Genomic DNA, 24465 nt, shown 5'->3' with positions numbered 1-24465 from the left:
CAGTGGACTATGTTGAATTTTAAGAGTGCTTTCAAAGGCGTTTGTAATTGTGGCCATGGTGACTTAGAAGGCTTCCTGTGTCTAGAGATACATGAGGCAGACAAAACACACGCTTATGTCTATTTTTGTAGCTTGTTCTTCCTGGGACAGGGAGCCAGCCTGAAGCCAGAGGCTATAGCTTGAGGGCCGCCACTCCGCATCAAGCGTGGCTGACCAGGACTCTCTCCCGCTCTTACCACCTGCCATTGGCACGTTTAGAGGAGTTGCATGTTGATAATCAACCTGTTTGGCCATGTTATGAATGCACCTTCCGTGGCCATCAAGTCCTGGAATGGGACTTGAGCCTGGAGCTTCTGACTCAGAGGCAGGGATGCTACCCACTGTGCCTCAAGACCTCACATCATGATGTTCCTGATGAAGTTTAATATGCAAGTTGCTGGCCTTGGGATGCATGCAATGACCTGGAAAGATTGAACTTAAAATAGTAATACATTCAAAAGTAGAAACTGATATATACAATTCACAAATAACAGCTTGCGGCCCATTGTGCACTACGTGTGGCAGATAATTGTGCGGAGAGGAGACCAGTTGACTAGTGGTCACCACTGGCTGTAAAACAGTGTTAATAATGAATCTCCTATCTTGTATAATGTACTGGTAAGACCTCTGCTGATACTAGTTTGAGCTAGGAAGCTTGGCTTGCTCCCCCTCCCCTCCTCAGTTATCTTTTTACAAACCTAACGATCTGCCAGTAGTTTAAATGTAAAACATGGGGTTTCACTGTTAATACCCATAATATCCCCCTTGGACAGAGGTGAATTATAATTGCGGGGAATTTTGAAGGCTGTAATTCTGTCAAAGGATTTTGGTATTGTAACTGCCCGGTGAAGCTCACCTTATAATCAGTTGGAAATACTGACTTACCCTTAATGTGATTTCTGAGATCCAATCTAATCACTACTGTAAGCTGATTGAAGGTCTACTGCCTTGCAATTGTCATCCGAACTCCTTAATCCTTAAGTATTACTGGTGGGTGCTTATGCCACTGGACATATATTACTCTATACCACTGCTATTCTTCTTTCTACCAGGTAGTTGCTCATTCTAGCAAATGGCCTTCTCCAGGTTTTTATTAAAAATCCTTTTATTATAAAAATAAAACTTCCCTGTATAGGATTACGTTGAAAAACCATAATAAAGCAAGTTCTTATTAAGTAATTAAATGCACCATTGTGTTAAACACCCATTGGGGATATATATTTTGACTGCAGAAATCCATGAGCCATTGATCCTGTTATAAATACTGGATTGACCCACCTCCGCCACTGAGTATCTTGGGTCAGAGTGGGGTTCTTGTCTTAAGTATTACTGGTGGGTGCTTATGCCACTGGACATATCTAAGGCACCTGCTATTAGCATGGAAGAAACTCAGTAAGCAGAAGGGGCTCACTGCTGCTCCTGCTGGCAGTGGCAGCTCAGTCAACACTTCAAAGAGCTGGTATGGCTGCAAGCTTTAGGAGGGTTCAGGACAGGACACAGTCCTGGAGTCACAGGTGGACCCTACATTTTGGGTTAGGAGGCTTTTGTATTTTTTTTTTTTTGGAGGGGGTGCAGTTGCCACCTGCAGGCTCCTGCGCCAAGGAAACTCCTGGTTTGGGAATTCTTTACAAACCAGGCACCCCCCCCCCCGCCTCCTCCAGCAGCATTCACTGCCAAAGGTCCATGAACTTTGAGGGCCTAGGAATGCTATGGGACAGTGGAGTACAGTCACATTAAAACTAATGCAAAACTTGGAAATAACTTCCAGACGGGTGGTTAGGGCCAGTTCTGGGGGGTGGATTTCCCTAAACAACATGAGAACATAGATAATATGGCACCCTTTCTGTCTTTGAAAACTCGCTGAGAAATTGTGTACAGGATGATTCGCTAATTCTATTGAGTGTTGAAGTACATGATTTTAAAATGGGAGAAGGAGCTTCTCTAGGAAATATAAGGAATGGGACTCGCTGGATTGCTCTACAGATGGCCAGCATATGCTCAATGGGCTGAATGGCCTCCTTTTATGCCGTAATGACTTTTTTGACACCAAATTGAGAATTTCTCTCTACTCTTAAATCCTTAATTTTCTAGCACACGATGTATCCAAAACAGAAACATGCTGCCAAATTCTCAGTTAAGAAACCAGCATGGCTAGAAGTCAATTTCTTAAAAGCATGGTGCTTCAGTTTCAAATGTGGAAAGCATGGTGACCCAAAAAGAGGCTTATGCTGCTTCTTTGGTGAGTCCCTCATTTCATCTGCACCACTGCTAGGGCCATCCTAGGGGAGTTGTTCTTGGAGAGTGCTGGTGCAGACGTGACAGGCCAAATGGCCTGCTTCTTTGCTGTAACCATTCTATGATTCTATCCATTACTTCTGTCACATGCAACATGGCTACTAGCATTTCCTTGCATACTGCCTAAGAGAACTGGCAGAAAACTGAGTTCTTTGCTTGCCATCCTGTCTGGGAATTGGATCTGAGGTACATAAGAGGGGACAGAATGATAAATTAAATCCAGCCAAGGCTGATAAATACCTCAACTCCATTTATCTGACTTCAGTCACTATACCTTGACACCCTTGCCTATCAAAAATTCAGCGATCTGCCATGTAGTGTTACATTCTTTTGTTTTCTCTTAGTTTTACCCATGGTGTTTCCACTGTCAGATTGCCCTTACTTAATAGCCTTTCCTTCTGCTGATGTGATTGTATCTTTTATCAATATTGCCATCTCTTTCCCAATTTTCCTGTATTTTCTAATGACCCTGCATCATGAGAAATTTAGCTCTGTCATGGCCAGTTTGTGGCCAGGTCACTGTAATGATTCCTTGATCATACCCTTTAGGCTGAATGTTTGCTTCTAGCTCATTTGTTTTATTTCTTGTGCTAAAGAATTTTGGGTGACTGCCCCTGCTTTACCCAGCTGATGCATTTTTCACATTACTGTAGTTGACTTATTGCACTTTTGTTGCTTTGTGCACTTTACTATACATGCATCTTAAAATATAAACATACAAATTGGGAGCAGGAGTAGGCCATTCGGCCACTCCAGCATGTGCTGCCATTCAATAAGATCATGGCTGATCTAATTGTGCCCTCCACTTTCCTTTCTAACCCCCATACCCTTTGACTACCTTGTCAATCGAACCTAACTCAGCCTTAAAAATATTCAATGACCCTGCCTCCACTGCTCTCTGGGGAAGAGAATTTCAAAGACCATCAACCTCTGGATGAAAATTCCTCCTCATCTCCCATCTTAAATGGGGGGGACCCTTATTTTAAAACTCTGTCCCCTAGTCCCAGTCTCTCCCACAAATGGAAACACCCTCTTAGGTGGATACCCTGTCAATTCCCCTCAGGATCTTATATGTTTCAATAAGATCACCTCTCACTCTTCTTAACTCCCGATGGATATAGGCCCAATCTGTTCAGCTTTTTCTTGTAAGGTATCCCCTTCATTCCAGGAATCAGTCAAGTGAACCTTCTGTGAACTGCTTTTAATGCTATTATATTTCTCAAGTGAGGAGACCAAAAGCGTACACAGTGCTCCAGGGCTTGAATCTCCTGGTCGGCATGCAGGGGTGAGCCCCGCTCGCCGATGCGTAAAATGATGCACGGTGACGTCGGCCATGCGTCCAGACATCACCACGCGTCATTCTGACCCTCAGTTTGGCGGGCGCGCAGCTGATTCCGCTGCGCGCCCGCCGAACTGTCAAAGGCCTATTAAGGCCATTAATTAACTAATTTAACTGATTCTCAGGGCTGCCCGTCTAACCTTAAGGTTGGCAGGTGAAGGGCCCAGGCGGCCTTCGCATTTATCATGAAACCTTATCCAAGTGCGGGATGAGGTTTCATGAAATGTTTATTAATTAAATAAAATTTTGAATTAAAATTCATTGACATATCTCAGCTCATGTGACAATGTGACATGAGGGATCATATCTGAATAATTTTTACTTTTTAAAAAAAGTTTTCACAAAGAAAATAATCAGGGAGATTTCAGCGCTCTTTCGCGTGCATGCGTGCGAAAGAGCGCAGACCCCAACTCAACCTCCTCCCCCCCGCCCATACAGGGAGCGCTCAGCGCTTCCAGGTGCGCATCACACTGGGCAGGCCTTAATTGGCCCGCCCACGTAAAATGACGACGCGCAGCCAATCACGGGTGGTAATCAGCTGCGCCCCCTCTCGTGCCCGCTTCCGCCCCTGCCCAGCCTGCCTGATGGGGAGAAAATTCTCCCCCAGATGCTATCTCACCAATGCCCTGTACAGCTGCAGTAAAACTTCTTTACATTTGTATTCCATTCCCTTTACAATAGACACCAACATTCTATTTGCCTTCCTAATCACTTGCTGGACTTGCATACTAACTTCTGGCGATTCATGTACCAAGACACCCAGCTCCCTCTGTACCACAGAGTTCTGCAATATTTGTCCATTTAAATAGTATAGTTTTTTTTGTTCTTCCTGCCAAAGCGGACGAGTTCTCAATTTCCCACATTATACTCTATCTGCCAATTTTTTGCCCATTCACTTAACCTACATGGTTGTCGCAGGATTGTATGCTTTTTCTTTCAATTTGATACTATTTTTAACTTCCTTCGTTAGCCTTAGATGATGCATCCTTCACCTGGAGTCTTTCTTTCTCACTGGAATGTATCTTTGAACATTATGAAATATCTCCTTAAGTGTCTGCTACTACATTTCCCTTAACCCACCCTTAACCTATTTTCCCAGTTCACTTTAGCCAGCTCTGTCTTTGTACCCTTGTAATTCCGTTTATTTAAGTTTAAAACACTAGTCTTAGACCCACTCTTCCTTAAACTGAATGTGAAATTCTTTCATGTTATGATCACTCTATGAACTCATCTTCAAGGCTACCTTTGCAGATTTGATTCGTTCAATCTATATGTAGATTAAAATCACCCATGCTAATTGCAGTGCCTTTTGAAGAAGTCCCCATTATTCCCTCCTGTATACCCAATCCTACAGCATTCTTACTGTTAGAAAAAATGTTGTTTCTCATAAAAGCTGCTTTATTTTAAAGTTTTTTTAGTTGTTACCACATTTTGTACACTGACCTTTGCTCTTATCCCTTCTTTAACTTATCTTTCGAGTTAGTTTTGATCGTTTAAGAGGGCTCAAAGGGAAATTTTTCAGATTTTTGGCCTGATATTTTACTTTGCTTCCCCCAGGGTAATAATTGGCCATCAGGTGAGGTGGGGCATGTGCATACTGTGATGTCCAAGGCATTGCAGTAGCGTGGGACTTGCTGGATGGAACAGTGGGCGTTTCCTGTCTGTCGTTGGTTGCATTTTATCTTTGGGTTACTTTTAATTTCCACATTGGATGGTGAAGCTATTAAAATAGGAGGTGCTAAAGAGGTCAACATTGCACAGGGTTGTAGTGGGGAGAAGATGGATACAGAAATAGAATGAAGGGAGGCCTTGAAGCGATTTGAAAACAAGGATGGGAATTTTAACTTTGAAGCTTTGATGTACTGGGAGTGATAGTCAGCAAGCAGAGGAGCGATGGAAAACAGGGCTTTATGCGAGTTGGGTTAAAGGTAGCAGAGTTTTGAATTAGCTCAAATTTATGGAATGTGGGAGATGGGAGGCCGACCATAAGACCTAGGAGCAGAAATTAGGCCATTCGGCCCATCAAGCCTGCTCCGCCATTCAATCATGGCTGATAAGTTTCTCAACCTCATTCTCCCGCCTTCTCCCCGTAACCTTTGATCCCCTTACCAATCAAGAACCTATCTATCTCGGTCTTAAATACACTCAATGACCTGGCCTCCATCGCCTTCTTTGTCAATGAATTCCATAGATTCACCACTCTCTGGCTAAAGAGGTTTCTCCTCATCTCTGTTCTAAAAGGTCTTCCCTTTACTCTGAGGCTGTGCCCTCAGGTCCTAGTCTCTCCTACTAATGGAAACATCTTCCCCATGTCCACTCTATCCAGGCCTTTCAGTATTCTGTGTTTCAATCAGATCACCCCTCATCCTTCTAAACTCCATCAAGTATAGACCCAGAGTCCTCAAACGTTCCTCATATGTTAAGCCTTTCATTCCTGGGATCGTTCTCGTGAACCTCCTCTGGGCCCTCTCCAGGACCAGCACATCCTTCCTGAGATACAGGGCCCAAAATTGCTCACAATATTCTAAATGTGGTCCGACCAGAGCCTTATAAAGCCTCAGCAGCACATCCCTGCTTTTATATTCTAGTCCTCTTGAAATAAATGGCAACATTGCATTTACCCTCCTAACTACCGACTCAACCTGCAAGTTAACCTTAAGAGAATCCTGGACTAGGACTCCCAAGTCCCTTTGCACTCCAGATTTCTGAATTCTCTCCCCTTTTAGAAAATAGTCTATGCCTCTATTCTTCGTACCAAAGTTCATGACCTCACACTTCCCCACGTTGTATTCCATCTGCCACTTCTTTGCCCATTCTCCTAACCTGTCTAAATCCTTCTGCAACCTCCCCGCCTCCTTAATACTAGCTGTCCCTCCACCTACCTTTCTATCGTCTGCAAACTTAGCCAGAATTCCCTCAGTTCCTTCATCTAGATCATTAATGTATAAAGTGAAAAGTTGTGGTCCCAACACTGACCCCTGCGGAACTCCACTAGTCACCGGCCGCCATCCTGAGAAGGACCCCCTTATCCCCACTCTCTGCCTCCTGCCAGACAGCCAATCTTCTATCCATGCTAGTACCTTGCCTCTAACAGCATGGGCTCTTATCTTACTGAGCAGCCCCCTGTGTGGCACCTTGTCAAAGGCCTTCTGGAAGTCCAAGTAGATAACATCCATTGGCTCTCCTTTGTCTAACCTACTCATTATCGCCTCAAAGAATTCTAACAGATTTGTCAGGCATGACCTCCCCTTGATGAAACCATGCTGACTTTGCCCTATTTTACCATGAACTTCCAAGTGTTCTGAAATCTCATCCTTAATAATGGACTTTAAAATCTTACCAACGACCGAGGTCAGGCTAATCGGCCTGTAATTTCCTGTCATTTGCCTCACTCCCTTCTTAAACAGGGGGGTTACATTAGCGATTTTCCAGTCCTCTGGGACCCTCTCTGACTCCAGTGATTCCTGAAAGTTCCTCAACTCTACCCACACAGATTCTACATCGTCTGACCCTACGCCATTTCTTGCTATCGATTTAATTTCATTTCTTACTCACAAAGCAACCCTACCCCCTCTGCCAACCTGCCTATCTTTTCGACAGGATGTATATCCTTGGATATTTAGCTCCCAGTCCTGATCCCCTTGCAGCCATGTCTCCGTGATGCCCACCACATCATACCTGCCAATTTCAATCTGCACCACAAGCTCATTTACCTTATTTCGTATACTGCGTACATTCAGATACAACACCTTCAGTCCCGTTTTTCCCGTCCCCTTTCTCATTGTCGTCTCTTTATCTGATGTGCTTGAAGTTAGATTCCTAGCCCTTTCCAAACACTCTGTCCTATTTTGTGTTCTGGAGACTTTAATAGCCTCTCCTGGGCTTTCCTTTCTTTTCAGTTTTTTCATAATTTTCCATGAAGTTGAATCCACCCCCGCACACGCTAACCTGCTGCTTTGTTTCCCATTAGTCATACTTCTTGGAGTTTTACCCTTCCCTTCCCGCCCACATTCTAGTTTAAAGTCCTGTTGACCACCCTATTTACGTTTTCGCTAGAACATTGGTCCCAGATCGGTTCAGGTGGAGACCGTCCCAACGGTACAGATCCCTCCTGTTCCAATACTGATGCCAGTGCCCCACAAAATGGAACCCCTCTTTCCCACACCACTCCTTTAGCCACGTGTTTACATCCCTTATTCTCGCGTCCCTATGCCAGTTTGCACGTGGCTCGGGTAGTAATCCGGAGATTATAACCCTTGAGGACCTGTTCTTTAATTTAGTTCCTAGTTCCTGATAATCCCCAAACAGGTCCTCTTTCCTAGTCTTACCTATGTTATTTGTCCCGACATGGACCACAACAACTGGATCCTCCCTCTCCAATATCATTTCAAGCCGGTCAGAGATGTCCCTCACCCTGGCACCGGGCAGGTAACATACCATGCAGGACTCTCGATCCTGCTTCAAAGGATGCTATCAATTCCCCTTATAATAGAATCCCCTACAACTACTGATGAATTTTAACATAGAGAAGTGTGAGGTCATACATTTAGTGAGGTCAAACAGTTACAGGGATTAGAAAATAAATGGGAATATACTAAGAGGGGTAGATGAAGTGAGAGATCTTGGCGTACAAGTACACAGGTCTCTGAAGGCAGCAGTTCAAGTAGACAAGGTTGTAAAGAAGGCATATGGAATGCTCTCCTTCATTGGCAGAGGTATAGAATATAAAAGTAAGGATATAATGTTGGAATTGTATAAAACACTGGTGAGGCCACAACTGGAGTATTGTGTGCAGTTCTGATCACCACATTACAGGAAGGACGTAATCGCTCTGGAGAGAGTGCAGAGGAGGTTTACAAGAATGTTGCCAGGGTTAGAAAAGTGTAGCTACGAGGAGAGATTGGATAGGTTGGGGTTATTTTCCTTAGAATAAAGAAGGCTGAGAGGTGACTTGATTGAGGTGTACAAAATTATGAGGGGAATAGATAGAGTGGACAGGATAAAATTGTTTCCCTTGATGGAGAATTCTAAAACCAGGGGACATAGATTCAAGATAAGTGGCAGAAGGTGTAGGGGGGACATGAGGAAGAACTTTTACGCATAGGGTAGTGGGTGTCTGGAATTCGCTGCCCAAGTTGGTGGTAGAGGCAGAAACTTTAAACTCTTTTAAAAAGTACCTGGATCTGCACCTAAAGTGCTGTAAGCTGCAGGGCTATAGGCCGGGTGCAGAAAGGTGGGATTAGAAAGGGCACCTGGGTGTCCTCAGGCTAGCATAGACAAGATGGGCCGAATGGCCTCTTTCTGTGCAGTAACTTTTCTATGGCTCTATGGGGGGAGCTTTTCAGGTATGGATCCTTCATCATTCTGTACCCTTGCCGCTTGCAGTGGTGTTCAACCTTTTCTTCTCGTCACAGTGCTTTCCAATGCTCAACAGAAGCAAACGCAATATATTGATCAAGCTCGGTCAATTCAGCCTCCCTTAAAATGGCACATTCAACGCTTGCCTCCAAAGTTCCACTGGGAAGTTCTGCAAATGTGTTGGCTGTGTAGCTGTGATCAGCTTGTGTTGTCCCCAACCATATGATAACTAGATCTGGCTGTTGCGATTGGCTGGACCTTGTGCCAGTGAAGTTCAGGGGTGCTACTCAACCCACCTGCATGGATCCCAGTTTCTCTTAAAATCTGCATCCCCACACCGGCCCATGTATGAGAATTTGTAATGGAGCAGAAGCAATAATTTCTCCAGGGAAGCCAGAAAATCTTACCCAAGAGCTGCAAAAAAAACACTACTAATGCAAGCTGCCCTTTCATCCAGTGTTGACTTAGCCTTGGTCATGCTTCATTAAAGTTCACTTTATTACGCTGTTATCTTGTGAAGAGCTGCTTGAATTCATAGTGTTTAAACAATTTTATTTTGCCTTTATGTAAATGGAATGTCAGTATGGATGCAAGCATTCAACATAACTATGTGTGGATTGATTGTTCCTGCACAGTTGGAGGAAAGTGCCTACACATTTAAGCCATCCTTTAAAACATCTGACAGGTGCTTCCTGCTGAATTTTAAAGTGAAGAAGATCCTGGCAAAGCTTAAAGTTTTCAGAACACAACAACGTTGGGAGAGTTTGGTGCATTACGTTTGTCAAGACACGCTTCTAAATATGGAGTGACATTGAGATGCCAGTCTGTTTTCCTATTGGTATCTTGTCTGCACATGCCAACTAAGGCCTGTAATGTGTAGGCTTTTACCTTTGTCCTAGTAAGCTGGAGTCCAGGGCACAGAGTCCCTAATATTCCCTCTGAGATCTTGGCTGCAGAATACTCAGAGAACTTTTTTTCTCTTTCTGTACTGCACGCTCAGTTCTTGAGAGTGAAGGATTATGCAGGCTGCTAGTGAGTGGGTTTTGAGGGGTCCTTTATACTATGTGCTCAAACACTTGTTAACATTTACCATATTTGCTATTGCTTTTACTGAGTTGGCTTTATTTTTTTAAGCTTTGATTTTTTTAAGCTTAGATTTCTGTGCTGACTTGATACTCTGGAATGTTGTCCTCATTTGTAAACCTGCTAATAAAGTATTTGCCTCAAATGCACTACGTATTTCAGGAATCTCAAGGCAATTTTTGCTGCTCTCTGATGAAAGGCCTGGAAAGGCTATTAGATACAGTGAATTGCACAGTTTTGCTAGCACCATCTCCTCACATTAACATAGAATAGTTACCCTGCAATGTGACCTTTGAGAACGACATTGTTGACTCTGAAGTAATCTCGTGATCTGGCTGCATAGGAAAAAAGGTGGTTGAGTACACACTAGTCAATTTTTAAAAGTTCTACCTAGCCTTCAGGTCCATTTGAAGCTTCTGAAAACCGGTTGTGCAGCAAGCCTGCAGGAGAGTGTGCATCACAGGCCAGTGCTTTTTATTGTGTCTTTCTTGAGTTGTTTTGTGGCGAAATGACTCGGGCCATGAATTCCAGAAGTTCCCAATGGGTTGGTTTTAATTTTTATCTTTTAGCAGTGAATCTGAAGTTTTGGATCACACAAGTTACTGCAAGTTTTTTCAAGTGTGCGGAGTTGATCATTTAATTTCTGCTTCACCTTTGGTTCTAGAAGTTAAGCTAAAAGCTAAAAGTTCTGCCGAAGGGGCGTGAAGACCCGAAACGTTAACTGATTTCTTCTCCACCGATGCTGCCAGACCTGCTGAGTTTTTCCAGGTAATTCTGTTTTTGTTCTAGAAGTTGGATAGCTAACATGTAATTTTGTTTTGGAAGCTGGCAGCTGCACGACTTTTTGCAGAAGACAGTCAAATTAATCTAGGCAGTAATGCCACTGTGGAAAGTTTGATGAACTGTGCATTTGGCTGATCGCAGATGGAAGAGGCAGTTTTGATGAGCAGTTTTCTTTAGTTTATTCCTGGGGATGTGAACAAGGCCAACATTTATTGTCCGTTCCTAGTTGCCCTCGTGAAGGTAGTATTGAGCCATGTTCTTGAACTGCTGCAGTCCCATCTGGTGTGGGTACACCCACAGATCTCTTAGGAAGAGACTTTTAATCCAGCGATGACAAATGAATGATGACATAGTTCGAAGTTAGGATAGTGGGTGACTTGGAGGGGAACTTGCAGGGGTTGTGTTCCCATGTGCCTGTTGCCCTTGTCCTTCAAGATGGTAGAGGTCACTGGTTTTGGAGATGTGTCAAAGAAGCCACTGCAGCTACACCACACCAGCGGTGGAGGTAGTAAACATTTAAGGTGGTGGATGGTGTTGAGCTTCTTAAGCATTATTGGAGCTGTGGCTGGTCTAGTTAAGTTTTTAGTCAGTGTTGACCTCCAGGATGTTGATGGTGGGTGATTCACCCACAGTAATGCCATTGAATATCAAGCTGAAGTGGTTAAACTTCCTGTTATTGGAGATGGTCATTACCTGGCACTTGTGGGGCGCGAATGTTACTTGTCACTTATCAGTCCAAGCCTGAGAGTTATCCAGTTGTTGCTGCATCTGAGCACGCAGGGAAGTTAAATGATCAGAGTTGCAGTAATTGTTTGCACCTGGTATTGGAGTTGAGTTTGGTCCAATGCTCATCACTGTAGGAAGGCGTCATTATTTTACCCCCTTTCCACTCCCCCTCTCCCCCCAAAACCTCTCTTCCTCTGATCACTAAATGTGCATGAGTATGTCATTGTGTGTGAATGACTCCTCCAGGGAGGGATGTCTTCACGTGGAATCTTGATTCACTGCTGCCACTGATAAAACGTTCCTTTGAACGTTTACTTGAAAGCTACTTCTGAAACTCCACATTACTTTGTGTTATCAGTTGTAGCAACAACTGTACTAAATCTAATTGCCATACTGAAAGTGAAATGATTTTTTTTTAGTGTGCTGGGAGGGAGAGATGTGAAGAGTCACATGTGACCTCATTAATCAACCAAAAGGGAGGAAAAAGATTTTCTTCATGGTTTTACACCAAAAGTTGTAAAGATGTCTGATATCAAGGCATTGATTTAGTCACTCAATGGCAATCTTGTATTGCCAGTGATCTGAAAATATCAGTTGTAGGCTGTACTCAATTTGTACCCAAGCACTATCTGACTCCCTCACTCCCCACACCAGCAGGCAGGCTGGTAAGTGTGGACCTGTTTTTTTTTATTCCTGGACTGATGGAGCCTGCACTGCTTTTTCATTTTTTCACACTGCTGTCTCTCATCTCCCACCATACTGACCCTGCTATTTACAAATTCTCTACTTTGTACATTTCTTTGTTTTCCCTCCATAAGCCTCTCATTGCCTCCAAGAGATATCACTTCTGACATTTAACCATCTCCTGTTTTCCGCTTGAGAAGCCTTTCTGTTTCTTTTGCGTGCATGCTTGTATTTTCCTCCTGCCTTTGCTCACCCTTTGGTTTGTTCTTCTTTTCAGTGTTGTTCATTTGCTTTTTCCTCCTCTACTTCTGGCATCTACTCTTGCTGTTCTTCCAGTTCTGACAAAGCATCTATGCTTGAAATAACTCATCTCTTCTCTAGAGATGATGACTGACATGGTCAGTGTTTCCAGCATTTTATATTTTCTTTGCTTTTTTTGTCCCACTGCAACCACATGGCTGGTAGCAACTATGGAACAAATGTGTTCCTAATCAAATTTTAGGGTTTTGGTTCAACGGTTATGTTACAGACAGGGGAGGGAGGCAAAACTGAACTCCTTTATTTTCTTACTGTGGGTAAGCAACAGGTGTTTTCATTTTTGAAATAGGCTGTGGCATGTTTCCCCAAATTCTCTGTCAAGTCAATTCTTAAAGTAAATTGCAGCAAACTCTCCAGGGTTAAATCAGAAGTACAGTTCATTCACGCATTCAAACCTGGGGAATGGCCGCAACTCCATACACACAAGCACACAATAAGAAGATAGAGAAGAGAAGTTTTTAACAACCATGAATAACTTAAAAATAAAGCACCACAGATGTGGATATTGGTTCATGTGATTGCCAGAGTCTAAAAAGTCAGAGTCCAGTGAGAGTTCCTTCACGGAGGAGCTACAATTCAGCCAGCTGAAGCAGGATTTTGCAGAATTCCTTTAAAGTTGATGGTGACAGCGAGATGAGGTTGGTATACAGAGACTTGATCTGCTCAGCAGGTAATGGCAGGAATCTTCCAGAGAAACAGGCTCCAAGGATCTCAGATGTGATGCAGGCTGGCAGTCAACCTGGAGTCCTGTTTTGATGTTGCAGACTGGATTTTAAACAGCAGACTGAGTTGCAAATTTCGAAATGTAATATTAAAACTTTCCAAAAGCCTGAAGCTTAGGTCATGTGATGTTGCTCGTTATTGAGTCAGTTGTAGGCTAACAAGCAATTTCTATGCCCTGGTCAAAATCCATAGTTCGCCTTCGGAGATAAATGGTGGCTTTTAGCGCCTCAACAGGTATAACGAGTTTTGATGGCTTCCCCTTTGTTATAGGACCAGGCTGGGGAGACAGATCATCTGCTGGTCCCTGGTTTCATTGATTATAATGTGTCCTCACAATGAGAGGTGAGATTTCACAAGGATGAAGGTTGAGTTTTTGTCCTGTAACTGCGTTGGAAATTTCCAGGAACTGTAGCCAACTTGTGAATCATGTGAGCTGTAGCAGCCATCTTTTTGGTTCAGCAAAGTCCACTTTTTAAATAAGCAAAAAGGTAAGGTTTGATTTAACAGTTTATGATTCCTTGTCATGTCTTAGGGACATGACCGTTAGTATAGATTAACGTAATGGACCTGAGGAGCCTCGTGCTAGTTCTGTTTGTAATATTGTACAGTTGTCATTTGCTGCTGCATGCCACGTAAACAAAATGTCATTTCAAAACCCCATCAATACGTTGCAAGAAAGGATTGTAACATCGACTGATTCCAATCAAAGTTGCAGCGCGAAAATATGTGAACCCGGGGAACTTGTTTTTTTACCGAAGACTGACCTCTTTCAATTAAGAGTCTGTATGTGAGGGAGAATATAATAGTCCATCGGACACACTGCAGCAAAACACAATAGCAGTACTAATTTGTGTCTTAATGTGCATCATTGTCAAGGATGTGGCTATGCCTTGACAAATTTCAATGCAGAACACTCAAAGAATATGTGTAAAGTCTCTTTACTTGGGTGGGTGGTTTGGAATGTGAGAAATCTAAATTGATTTGGGCAGAAATGTTCCACCAACTTTAGAGTCCCACCCAAGTGTTCCATCTTAACGTTCTTGTACAATTATCTTGGGGAAGGAGAAGTCTTGATAGTACTTCACAGCTGACTGATTCACCGTGCAGCCTTGACTAGAAAACTTGGGGGAAAATTTGAGTAAGTTTTTTAAATTATCTCTGATAATACTTTTAAATTACTATCCAAAATACAGTGGCAAACTCATTGGAATTCTGCACTAAACAAAAATGAATCTAAACTGGTACACATATTTTCTATTATTCCTGATACTAATCATCATCTCCTCCAGTGTGTGTGGAGAAATAAAAATGTCACACTGATGCAATTGGGCTTAGGGCAACCTCATTAACGATAGTTCTTGGCAAGCATGTTAGGTAATGTAGATCTTGCTTTACCCTGCTTTTAACCTGTAATATATTGAAAGGGCTTGATTTTGGCACTGGGTACCAAAGTGAGTTGGTAGAGGACAGAGTAGAAGCTCTATTCTTTAGCACTGAATTTTAATTGCATTTCTTTATCCATCCAGTGGTATGGTTCTTAATACTTTGCGCCTGTTTTCACAAAAGGGAGGGACGATACGTTGCAATCGGGAAGAAGGAGTGTGAAATATTAGAAGCAATGAACATAATGAGAAATGAAGTATTTGAGGAGTTTAACATCTTTGCAAGTGGATAAACCCTAGGCCCGGAAGAAATATATCCAGCAGAGACTCCTCCGATCATTGTTTTCTGGTCCTCTCTGGCTACAGGTGTGGTGCCAGAGCACTGGATGACTGTCAATGCTGTGCCATTATGGAAAAAGGGATAGACTGAGTAAATATAGGCTAGTCAGCCTAACCTTGGTGGTGGGAAAATGATTGGAAAAAATTGAGGGGTGGAATAAATCTTCATTTAGACAAGACACTGATTAATCAACAATAGTCAGTACAGATGTTAAGGGGAGGCCGTGTCTGACAACTATGATTGAACTTTTTGAGGAGGTAACAAGGAGGATCAATGAGGGTAGTACATTTGATGCAGTCTATGTGAGTTTTAGCAAGGCTTTAGACAGGCAGACTGGTCACAAAAGTATATGGGGGAGTCGGTGGCATAGTGGTATTGTTAGTGGTATTGTTAGTGGCATAGTGCCCACTGGACTAGTATTCTAGAGATCCAGGGTAATGCTCTGGGAATCTGGGTTTGAATCCCACCACAGCAGATGGTGAAATTTGAATTCAATAAATATCTGGAATTAAGAGTCTGATGATGACCACGAAATCATTGCCAATTGGCGTAAAAACCCATCTGGTTCACTAATGTCCTTTATGGAAGGAAATCTGCCTACATGTGACTCGGGACCCACAGGATGGGAAATAAATGCCCACATCCCATGAACGAATAAAAAAAAAACGGCCAAGGCAAAATGACAAGTTGAATCCAACAGGAAACAAAGTGGTCGATGGATGTCTTTGTGACTGGAAGGCTGTTTCCAGTGGGGTTCCGCAGGGCTCAGCACTAGGTCTGTTACTTTCTGCGGTTTATATAAATCTTTTGGACATGGATGTAGGGGGTAAGATTAACAAGTTTGCAGATGATGCAAAAATGCCCGTGTGGTTGATAATGCAAAGAAAGCTGCGGAAAGATGTCTATGGACTAGTCAGGTGGGCAGAAAAGTAGCAAATTGAATTCAATCCAGAGAAGTATGAGATAATGCATTTGGGGAAGGCTAACAAGGCAAATGAATACACAATATATGATAGGTACTGAGAAGTGTAGAGGAACAGAATGACCTTTGAGTGCATGCTGGACAGGTAGATAAGATGAACAAGAAGGCATGTGGGATACTTGCCTTTATTAGTTGAGCCATAGAATCTAAGAGCTGGGAGGTTCTCCTGGAATTATACAAAACTCTAGTTAGGCCTCTGCTGGAATACTGTGTCCATTTCTCATCACCACACTATTGTTGTACTAGAGAAGGTGGAGAGAGGATTTAAGAGGATGTTTCCTGGACTGGAGAATTTTAGTAATGAGGAAAGATTGGATAGGAAAAGATTGTTTCCTTTGGAACAAAGGAGACTGAGGGAAGACCTAATTGAAGTATATAAAATTGAGGGGTCTGGATGGAGTGGATAGGAAGGTCCTATTTTCCAATGCTGAGGGGTCCATAACTAGGGGACATGGATTTTGGGTAAGAGGGAGGAGATTTAGAGGGGATTTAAGTGGAAATTGTTTCACCCAGAAGGTGGTGAGGAACTGGAACTCACTGCCTGAAAGGGTGGTAGAGGCAGAAACACTCATAATATTTAATAAGTGCTTGGATATGCACTTGAAGTCTTGTAACCTAAAAGGCTATGGACCAAAGATGGAAAGTGGGATTAGGTCAGATGGCTACTTGTAGACTGGCGCAGACACAATGGGCTGAATGGCCTCTTTCCATGCTGTAAATATATTTATCCTATGATTCAGTGGATATGTGCTTATATCTGTTCTGCTTTTCACTGCCACAGAAGTGAAAATTCCATTGCAACAATGCAAGCAAGTGAGCTGTTGACACACCTGCGTATACCAGAACTTGGGGAGGTCCGACGGTTCGTATGTTCTCTTCCACCATCCACTCTAATAGGCATTGGCACCATTGCAGCACTCGTAGCGTACTGGTATGCCACAAGACCCAAGGCACAGATACCATCATGTGATCTTTCAGCACAGTCCGTTGAAGTGGAGGTAATGTTTTGAACTATCATTACTTTTAGGAGTTTTATGAAATAGCGATGAAGTTTGCTTGTGGAACAACTTTGGCGGATTGATAACTCTGATTCTTATTTGTCAGGACGAGTTGCTTCCAAATTCTAAACCAAAAGCAAGATCCTGCAGATGCTGCAAGCCTGAAAAACAAGCAGAAAATGCTGGAAACACTTAGCAGGTCAGTTCTGATCTGAAACATCAACACTGTTTCTCTCCCTCTGGATGCTACCCGACCTGTTGAGTGATTCCAGCATTTGCTGCTTTCAAACAATGTTGCTGTCGATTTGCAAAGAGCTTGTAACTTTTTAAAGACTTGGACTGGAAATGCAAAATAAATTTGATTTCCATTGCGTTAAATCAAAAAGATACAGGTGACAAAGAAGGATTTGCTTATTATTGTGGTGAATGTTTTTTTAAATTAAGGTATCTTTTCTGTGTGGTGACAGCACCTGCGTTGCACAGAAAGTTTCATGTGGTGCTGTGGAAAAATTAGGGTTTTTTTTTGGGGTTTCCGACCCTAGCTGACTGCAAAGCCTAGTTTCTGCCAATCCTGTAGATTGAGATAAATAGCCCTGTATGCTTGGAAACCTTGCCTCAGAATCCCCTGTTCAAAATTGTTTGCTTTCTGGTGGGTACCATGGCCTCCACAGGAACCTGCTGTGTGGACGAATCCTATGCAATTGCAGTTGTTGATGCACCATCATTTTTTATTTCTATCTTTTACAATCTTCTACTGTGTGCTTTGGATTTTATTTGTTCTAAGCATGGTCATGCTCATGTAACCTGAAATTCTGTGTCCATACATATATTCATTTTGGCTGCCATTCCAGATCCTTTTATTGTCACCCAATTGTGCCAGTGTTCATTTCTACAGTCCCCCCACGCCCTCTCCCCCTCCCCAAAGTACTTTGCCCAATTCCCAAACCCCTATCTCCAACTTTTCACCATCCTCTTTCTTCCTGCTTTCCTGCTGCCATTCTTGGCTTCTCACTTTGCCACTTCTGCTATTCTACATAGAACCCGCTGAGCTGTTCATCATTGTCTCCTTACGAGTTGCAACCCAACCACCCCATCCTCTTCCTCCAATCTTTCTGCACAGCCTGTCTGCTGAGGGAAAATTTCTCTGACCTCACACCCTTTCTGCTCACACTCTACCACTGATGTTTGGGGCCTGATTTTAGACCTCACACCCCATCCCCACTTGTCTGCCACCTTTTCTCTCTTGGAGCATCTCATCTTGTTCCTTACCTCTGCTGTACAGGTCTCGTTCTTTACCAGCCAACCAAGCCCCTTCCTTAGTTTCCCCTTCAATGCCTCTCTTCGTGACCCAGCTCTGTTGTCTGCCCTCACGTGGCTGCGGTTCCATCTCTCATTCAATGCCTTACTAGCTCCTTGTCCCCCAGCACTTCCAATTTAAAATTCTCCTCCTCATGTTCAAATCACTTCATGGCCAGGGTGGTAGGAGGGAATCAAATACCAGTTCTTATAAATTGGAACTCTCTTGTGAAATGGATCAATATTTATAGGGTATAGTCACTATCTTTCATGAACATACTGTAAAAGTTAGAAGTCGTTTTTGCTGTGATATGGACCAGTGGCTGAGGAGATTAATATATGCATTCAAATCAGAGGTTCGAGTGGGAGAAAATATCCAGAGCTGACACGTGCGCACAGTCAGTGAACACAATAGCTTTGCTACTTTGCTGCCATTTATATGAATTGTTCATTGGTTATGTAGAATTAAACAGTATTTATGCAACAAGTTTGATTCTGTGACACCAGAATAAGATTTGCAATTTTTTTCTCCATTGAGCCTAAGACCAGTCATATACTAGTCAACATACAGAAAAATAACCCATACAACTGTATTTTCTTCACCACCACCCCACCCCACACCGCCAGAACCTTGTCATTATTCTAATTCTGACTTGTTCTACAACTTGTTAAGAAGAGAGAGATTTTTACACAAACCCTGTCGGTGCCAGTTGATTATGACATTACAACTGTAATTTTGAACAAGACCCTTGCGATGGGTGTAATTTTATCAAGATGACATGACAATTTGTCTTCTTCCTGTTCTTCCATTGTTCCATTTCTTCTCTCAAAGCAGTCTTGTGGCCATGTAAACGTTACAGGAAATGAATTTTAAACTTCCTGTCATTTTAGCAAATATCTAAAACACCTAAATTGTACCCTAACCAAATCAAACTCTCCAGCATCATAGGAATTAACTATAAAAAAACTTTAATCATATGAGATTAAATCAAATCCTAATTCTATGTACATATACATATATCCGTAACTAGAGCATTTAAACCACAGATTTTTGTTTTTATTCGTTCATGGGATGTGGGCATTGCTGGCTAGGCCAGCATTTATTGCCCATCCCTAATTGCCCTTGTTCTGCTCTGGGTCTGGAATCACATGTAGGCCAGACTAGGTAAGGACAGATTTCCTTCCCTGAAGGACATCAGTGAACCAGATGGGTTTTTTACAAAAAAATCGGCAATGGTTTCATGGTCATCATTAGCCTTTTAACTCCAGATATTTATTGAATTCAAATTCCACCATCTGCTGTGGTGGGATTTGAACCCCAGTCCCCAGAGCATTACCCTGGATCCCTGGATCACCAGTCCAGTGACAAATGCCACTATGCCACCGCCTCCCCCTATATAGATACAGGCCGTTTGACCCAACCAATGTTTTTATGCTGCGTATATGTCCCATCCCACCCTCATTATCTAACATCAGCAGAAGTGTCTATATTTCTCGCTCATGTACTTATCGAGTTTCCCATTGCATGCATTATGATTTGAGTGAAGTGGATAAAGCTGCTAAACCATCAGGGGAACACAGAGACTTTCTGGATAATAGCAATAAACTGCAGAGTAGAACAGGAACCAAAACTCATAGCTTAATTGTGTTGCAGTAACAGCTACTTTCTCGCTTGGAACTAAAATTCAAAATTAAACAAACAATGACTGTTTGAAGTAACTTTTGAAACTCGTTCCAGATTCAGAACATATGCTATTGGCAGAGTGGCCTTTGTAACATATTGTCTATGTGCTCTAGGCTAAACTAGCCTCAGTTACAAAGCATAACGTAGAACGTACACCAGGGAAACAGGCCATTCAGCCCAACTGGTTAATGTTGGTGTTTATGCTCAGCACGAGCCTACTCATCTAACCCCAGCTTGTTTATCTTCCTTCCCCTTTAAAAGCATCTATGCTATTTGGCTGAACCGGCGAGTTGCACATTCTCACCACTCACTGGGTAAAGAAGTTTATCATTAATTCTTTTTGAATTGAGCATTAGTCACTACCTTATAATGCACACAGGCCTGCATCATTTGCAATTAATTTACGGTCACTGGGGACACTCTGACATTGTCCTTAGATTTGTTGTCAAATGTCTGCTTTAAGGAGAGTGGTCTGAGTGATCTGATGTGAAGGAAACATCAGCTCATGCACTGGGGAGGAGCTGGGAGCAGTAAATCGATTGGCTGAAGCAGGCCAGCTGAGCTGAGCTGGGGTGATTTCTTTTTTTAAATACTCTGTTCCACAGGCTTGTCAACACCTTGTTTATCTTGCGGTCTCTCAACATGAAATGCCGTTCACAAAAACTGAAGAATTTTGAAGAAATAAGTAATGTAGCTATGTGACTGATGAATGTCACTGAATGAACTAAAAAGGCTCACACATGCTTTAATGTTCAATGTGAAAGGTTAATCTTTTTAGGATGGGTGAAGTAGTGTTTTTGCAAGCAATGTGCTTGTTTTATACAGAACCTACAGTCAGACCTGATGAAAGGTATCCACCTATTTGAGGAATGAATAAGATTTTGTATTCTTTGATTTTCATGATTATGCCCTCATTAAGGGCATAGTGGACTAGTATTCCAGAGACCCAGGGTTATGCTCTGGGAACCCAGGTTCAAATCCCACCATGACAGATGGTGAAATCTGAATCCAATAAAAATCTGGAGTTAAAAGTCTAATGATGACCCTGAAACCTTTGCCGATTGTCGTAAAAACTCCTTCGGTTCACTAATGTCCTTTAGGGAAGGAAATCTGCTGCCCTTACCTGGCCTACATTGTGATATAATGTGGGTTGACTCTTAAATGCCCTCTAAACAAGGGCAATTAGGGATGGGCAGTAAATACTGGCCCAGCCAGTGACGCCCACATCCGTGAATGAATATAAAAAAAAATTCTGCCAGTGTGTACTGAAACGGACAGTCATAAGTGTGTTGCACTGTTGCTCTTTTATCTTTTACATAGACGTAATTCTTCAAAATAGTTGATTTTTGTGCTGGAAACCCAACCTGTGGAGAAACCTGTTTAAGACACCCATCTCTTAATGTCTTAAAAAGCTGTGATTTAGGTCTGCTTTTTCAATGGGCGACTCTTCCAAGAGTGGCAGTCTGCTCATATTTACTTACCTTGTACCAGACCTCCACATTTCTCACCCAGGCTTCTGTACCAGGCCCACTCAGAAACATGGAGCATACCGTTTTTTGGAATCCTCCTGATGCTCCTACAGTTCGGGCAGGGGGATGCCTAGCCATGCCCCACTTTTACTGCACCAGCTGCCTTATTCCGGTAAGATTAAATGTCCCAAAGCCACTTTGAGAAGCTATGGAGATAAGGTAAGTGTGTGAGGTGAGGGGGTGGGATGGCAAGTAAGTGGAGTGAAGGGGTAAGGTGGGTCGGAGGAGTCTGGGGGCTGGGGGGGATAGCTGGGTGTTCGGGGGGTTGGTGGTGGTGGTGATAGCCTTGTGTCCGGGGGGGCGCAGTAGTGTTGGCAGTAGTTGGGGGAGGGGATGCGGGGGTAGTCAGATTGGGGGGGTGGTCGGATGGTCAAGGGGTAGTCAGGTGGTCGGAGCGATCAGGGCAATAGTTGGGGATGGGATTTAGTCAGGGGTCCAGTGATGAGTCGAGGAGTCAGTAGTGTAGTCTTCTGGGGTTAGAACTGGTTTTAATACTTCTAACATTTTCTGGGTAACTATTCTGGTAAGTAAGTCGGAACCATCCGAAGTTTCTGACTCTAATTCAGAGTTTCGGAGGGTTCCAGACGCCGGGGATTTGCCCATTGGAAGTCCAAATTTCCCAGTTAATTCCCATGTGGTCAGTTAGTGGGGACGTCCAAGGGGTCCAGTACATCCTGTGGGGTACCTCTGGGGTACAATCCTCTGGAGATCTGAAGTTTTGGGCCAATAATTAAGTACTCCTGGCCCCAATGGATTTTGTTGCTGAAAAACTCCAAGCTACCTCATACTGAACAATGCCACCAATGGAATGTAAAAGTAAACTAATCCTTAATTGGCAAATTACATAATGCATAGAGAATTTGATTTTAGGTTTGAATACAAATAATCGCTGTAAGGTGGACAATAAAAGTTTCAAAGAGTTTGGGATGAAATCCTATCCAGTAGGAATTCAGTTCATTGGTATTGGAGGTTAAGTATAGAATAACAAAATGTGAAAGCCTCTTAAATTAGTATTGCAAACACCACAGATTCTTTTTACTGTGGGTGTGTATTTCAGGTGATTTACAAATTTCCACACCCCGCGATCGAATTCCAGCCTTTGATTTTTCTTTTCTTTTTCCATCCTTCCCCACCCAAGTCGGCTTTGTTCATTTTAGTATAGAATCTCTAACTTGACATTCGCAAACAGAAATTTAAGTCTCCGTAGCTGCAGTGCTGGAGAACATGAAGGACCACTGGAAAACAGCATTACAAAAGCTGTCAGAAGGTAATGGTTATAGAGGGTGAATGTGTAAAGTAGAAGATCAGATTCTTGAAGCATTGTAGTGTTTTCTTTCTAGAGAAAGAGGAGATGGAGGAGATTGTGGAAATAGAAAGTGAGTTACTGGTGTGCAGCATGATATGTGATTTGTCTATGATTTGGTGAGCGGTGTAATGTTGTAGATCTCGTGGACTAGACATTTGGCCTGTCAGAGTGAACTGGGACAGGAAATGACTCCTGCGCCTGAGCAAGTAGGCCTAAGGCTTACCTAGTATTGGGTCTTGTTTACATGGGACCCACAAGTTGCGAACAGCTTCTGGCCTTCCCCAGACAGTTGCTAGTGTAGAGGCTTTGAATTTAGGTAGATGGTTCAAGGGAACGGTTGTGTAATCAGAGTTGAGGGATCTGTAGGTGGGCCTTGACATGGTGATTAGGCAGAAGGGGCTGAGGGAATGTGGGTCAACATGTTTTAATGTGGGATTTGAAGCACACATGCATCCCTTGCTTTATCAGATATAAGCCTTTTATTTTGCTTATACCAATACCGTGGGCAGCACACTTTCGCTCAATGAGCGCCCATTTCGGGCCTGCCATATAGGAGGCTTGGGTGTCTGTTTAGCATCTGGAAAATGAGTGTGGTGCCATCAAATTTCTAAATTCTTGTCTTATTGCCTTCACCTACGGGTAGTGGCATTTATATGTAATGTCACAGTTGGTGGCTGATTCATAGAAACATAGAAAATAGGAGCAGGAGTAGGCCATTCGGCCCTTCGAGCTTGCTCCGCCATTCATCCAACTCAATAGCCTGCTCCTGCTTTCTCCCCATAATCTTTGATCCCTTTCGCCCCAAGAGCTATATCTAACTCCTTCTTGAAAACATACAATGTTTTGGCCTCAACTACTTTCTGTGGTAGCGAATTCCATAGGCTCACCACTCTCTGGGTGAAGAAATTTCTCCTCAGCTCAGTCCTAAATGGTCTACCCCGTATCCTCACACTGTGACCCCTGGTTCTGGACTCCCCCCATCATCGGAAACATCCTTCCTGCATCTACCCTGTCTAGAATTTTGTAGGTTTCTATGAGATCCTCCCTCATTCTTCTGAACTCCAGCGAATATAATCCTAACCGACTCAATCTCTCCGCATATGTCAGTCCCGCCATCCCAGGAATCAGTCTGGTAAACCTTCGCTGCACCCCCTCAATAACAAGAACATCCTTCCTCAGATAAGGAGACCAAAATTGCACACAATATTCCAAGTGTAGTCTCACCAAGGCCCTGTATAATTGCAGCAAGACATCCCTGCTCCTGTACTCGAATCCTCTCGCTATGAAGGCCAACATATCATTTGCCTTCTTTACCGCCTGCTGCACTTGCATGCTTAGCTTCAGCGACTGGTGTATGAGGACACGCAGGTCTCGTTGCACATTCCCCTCTCTCAATTTATAGCCATTCAGATAATAATCTGCCTTCCTGTTTTTGCTACCAAAGTGGATAACCTCTCATTTATCCACATTATATTACATCTGCCATGCATTTGCGCACTCACTCAGCTTGTCCAAATCACCCTGAAACATCTCTGCATCCTCCTCACAGCTCACCCTCCCCCCCAGCTTTGTGTCATCTGCAAATTTGTAGATATTACAT

General features: G+C 43.1%; 1 protein-coding gene across 2 annotated transcripts in view; it reads left to right on the top strand.

Annotated features, from left to right (window-relative positions):
- LOC144693008 (long-chain-fatty-acid--CoA ligase 1-like) overlaps nt 1-24465 on the top strand; it is a 135914-nt gene that overhangs the window by 32807 nt on the left and 78642 nt on the right. Inside the window, exons 1-2 of one of the 2 annotated variants that reach the window (XM_078562276.1) lie at nt 10523-10577; nt 16834-17050. In XM_078562276.1, the coding sequence (XP_078418402.1) occupies nt 16856-17050 (195 nt within the window). In that variant the 5' untranslated portion in view covers nt 10523-10577; nt 16834-16855. Of the gene's footprint in view, nt 1-10522; nt 10578-16833; nt 17051-24465 lie in introns of those variants that run through there. The other variant, XM_078562268.1, reaches the window with a different exon arrangement.

This window comes from Cetorhinus maximus, chromosome 2 (genome assembly GCF_964194155.1).
Source record: "Cetorhinus maximus chromosome 2, sCetMax3.hap1.1, whole genome shotgun sequence".
In the NCBI taxonomy this organism is placed as follows: domain Eukaryota; kingdom Metazoa; phylum Chordata; class Chondrichthyes; order Lamniformes; family Cetorhinidae; genus Cetorhinus; species Cetorhinus maximus.
The sequence above is the reverse complement of the archived record's forward strand: the minus strand, read 5'-3'. Positions and strand labels throughout refer to the sequence as shown.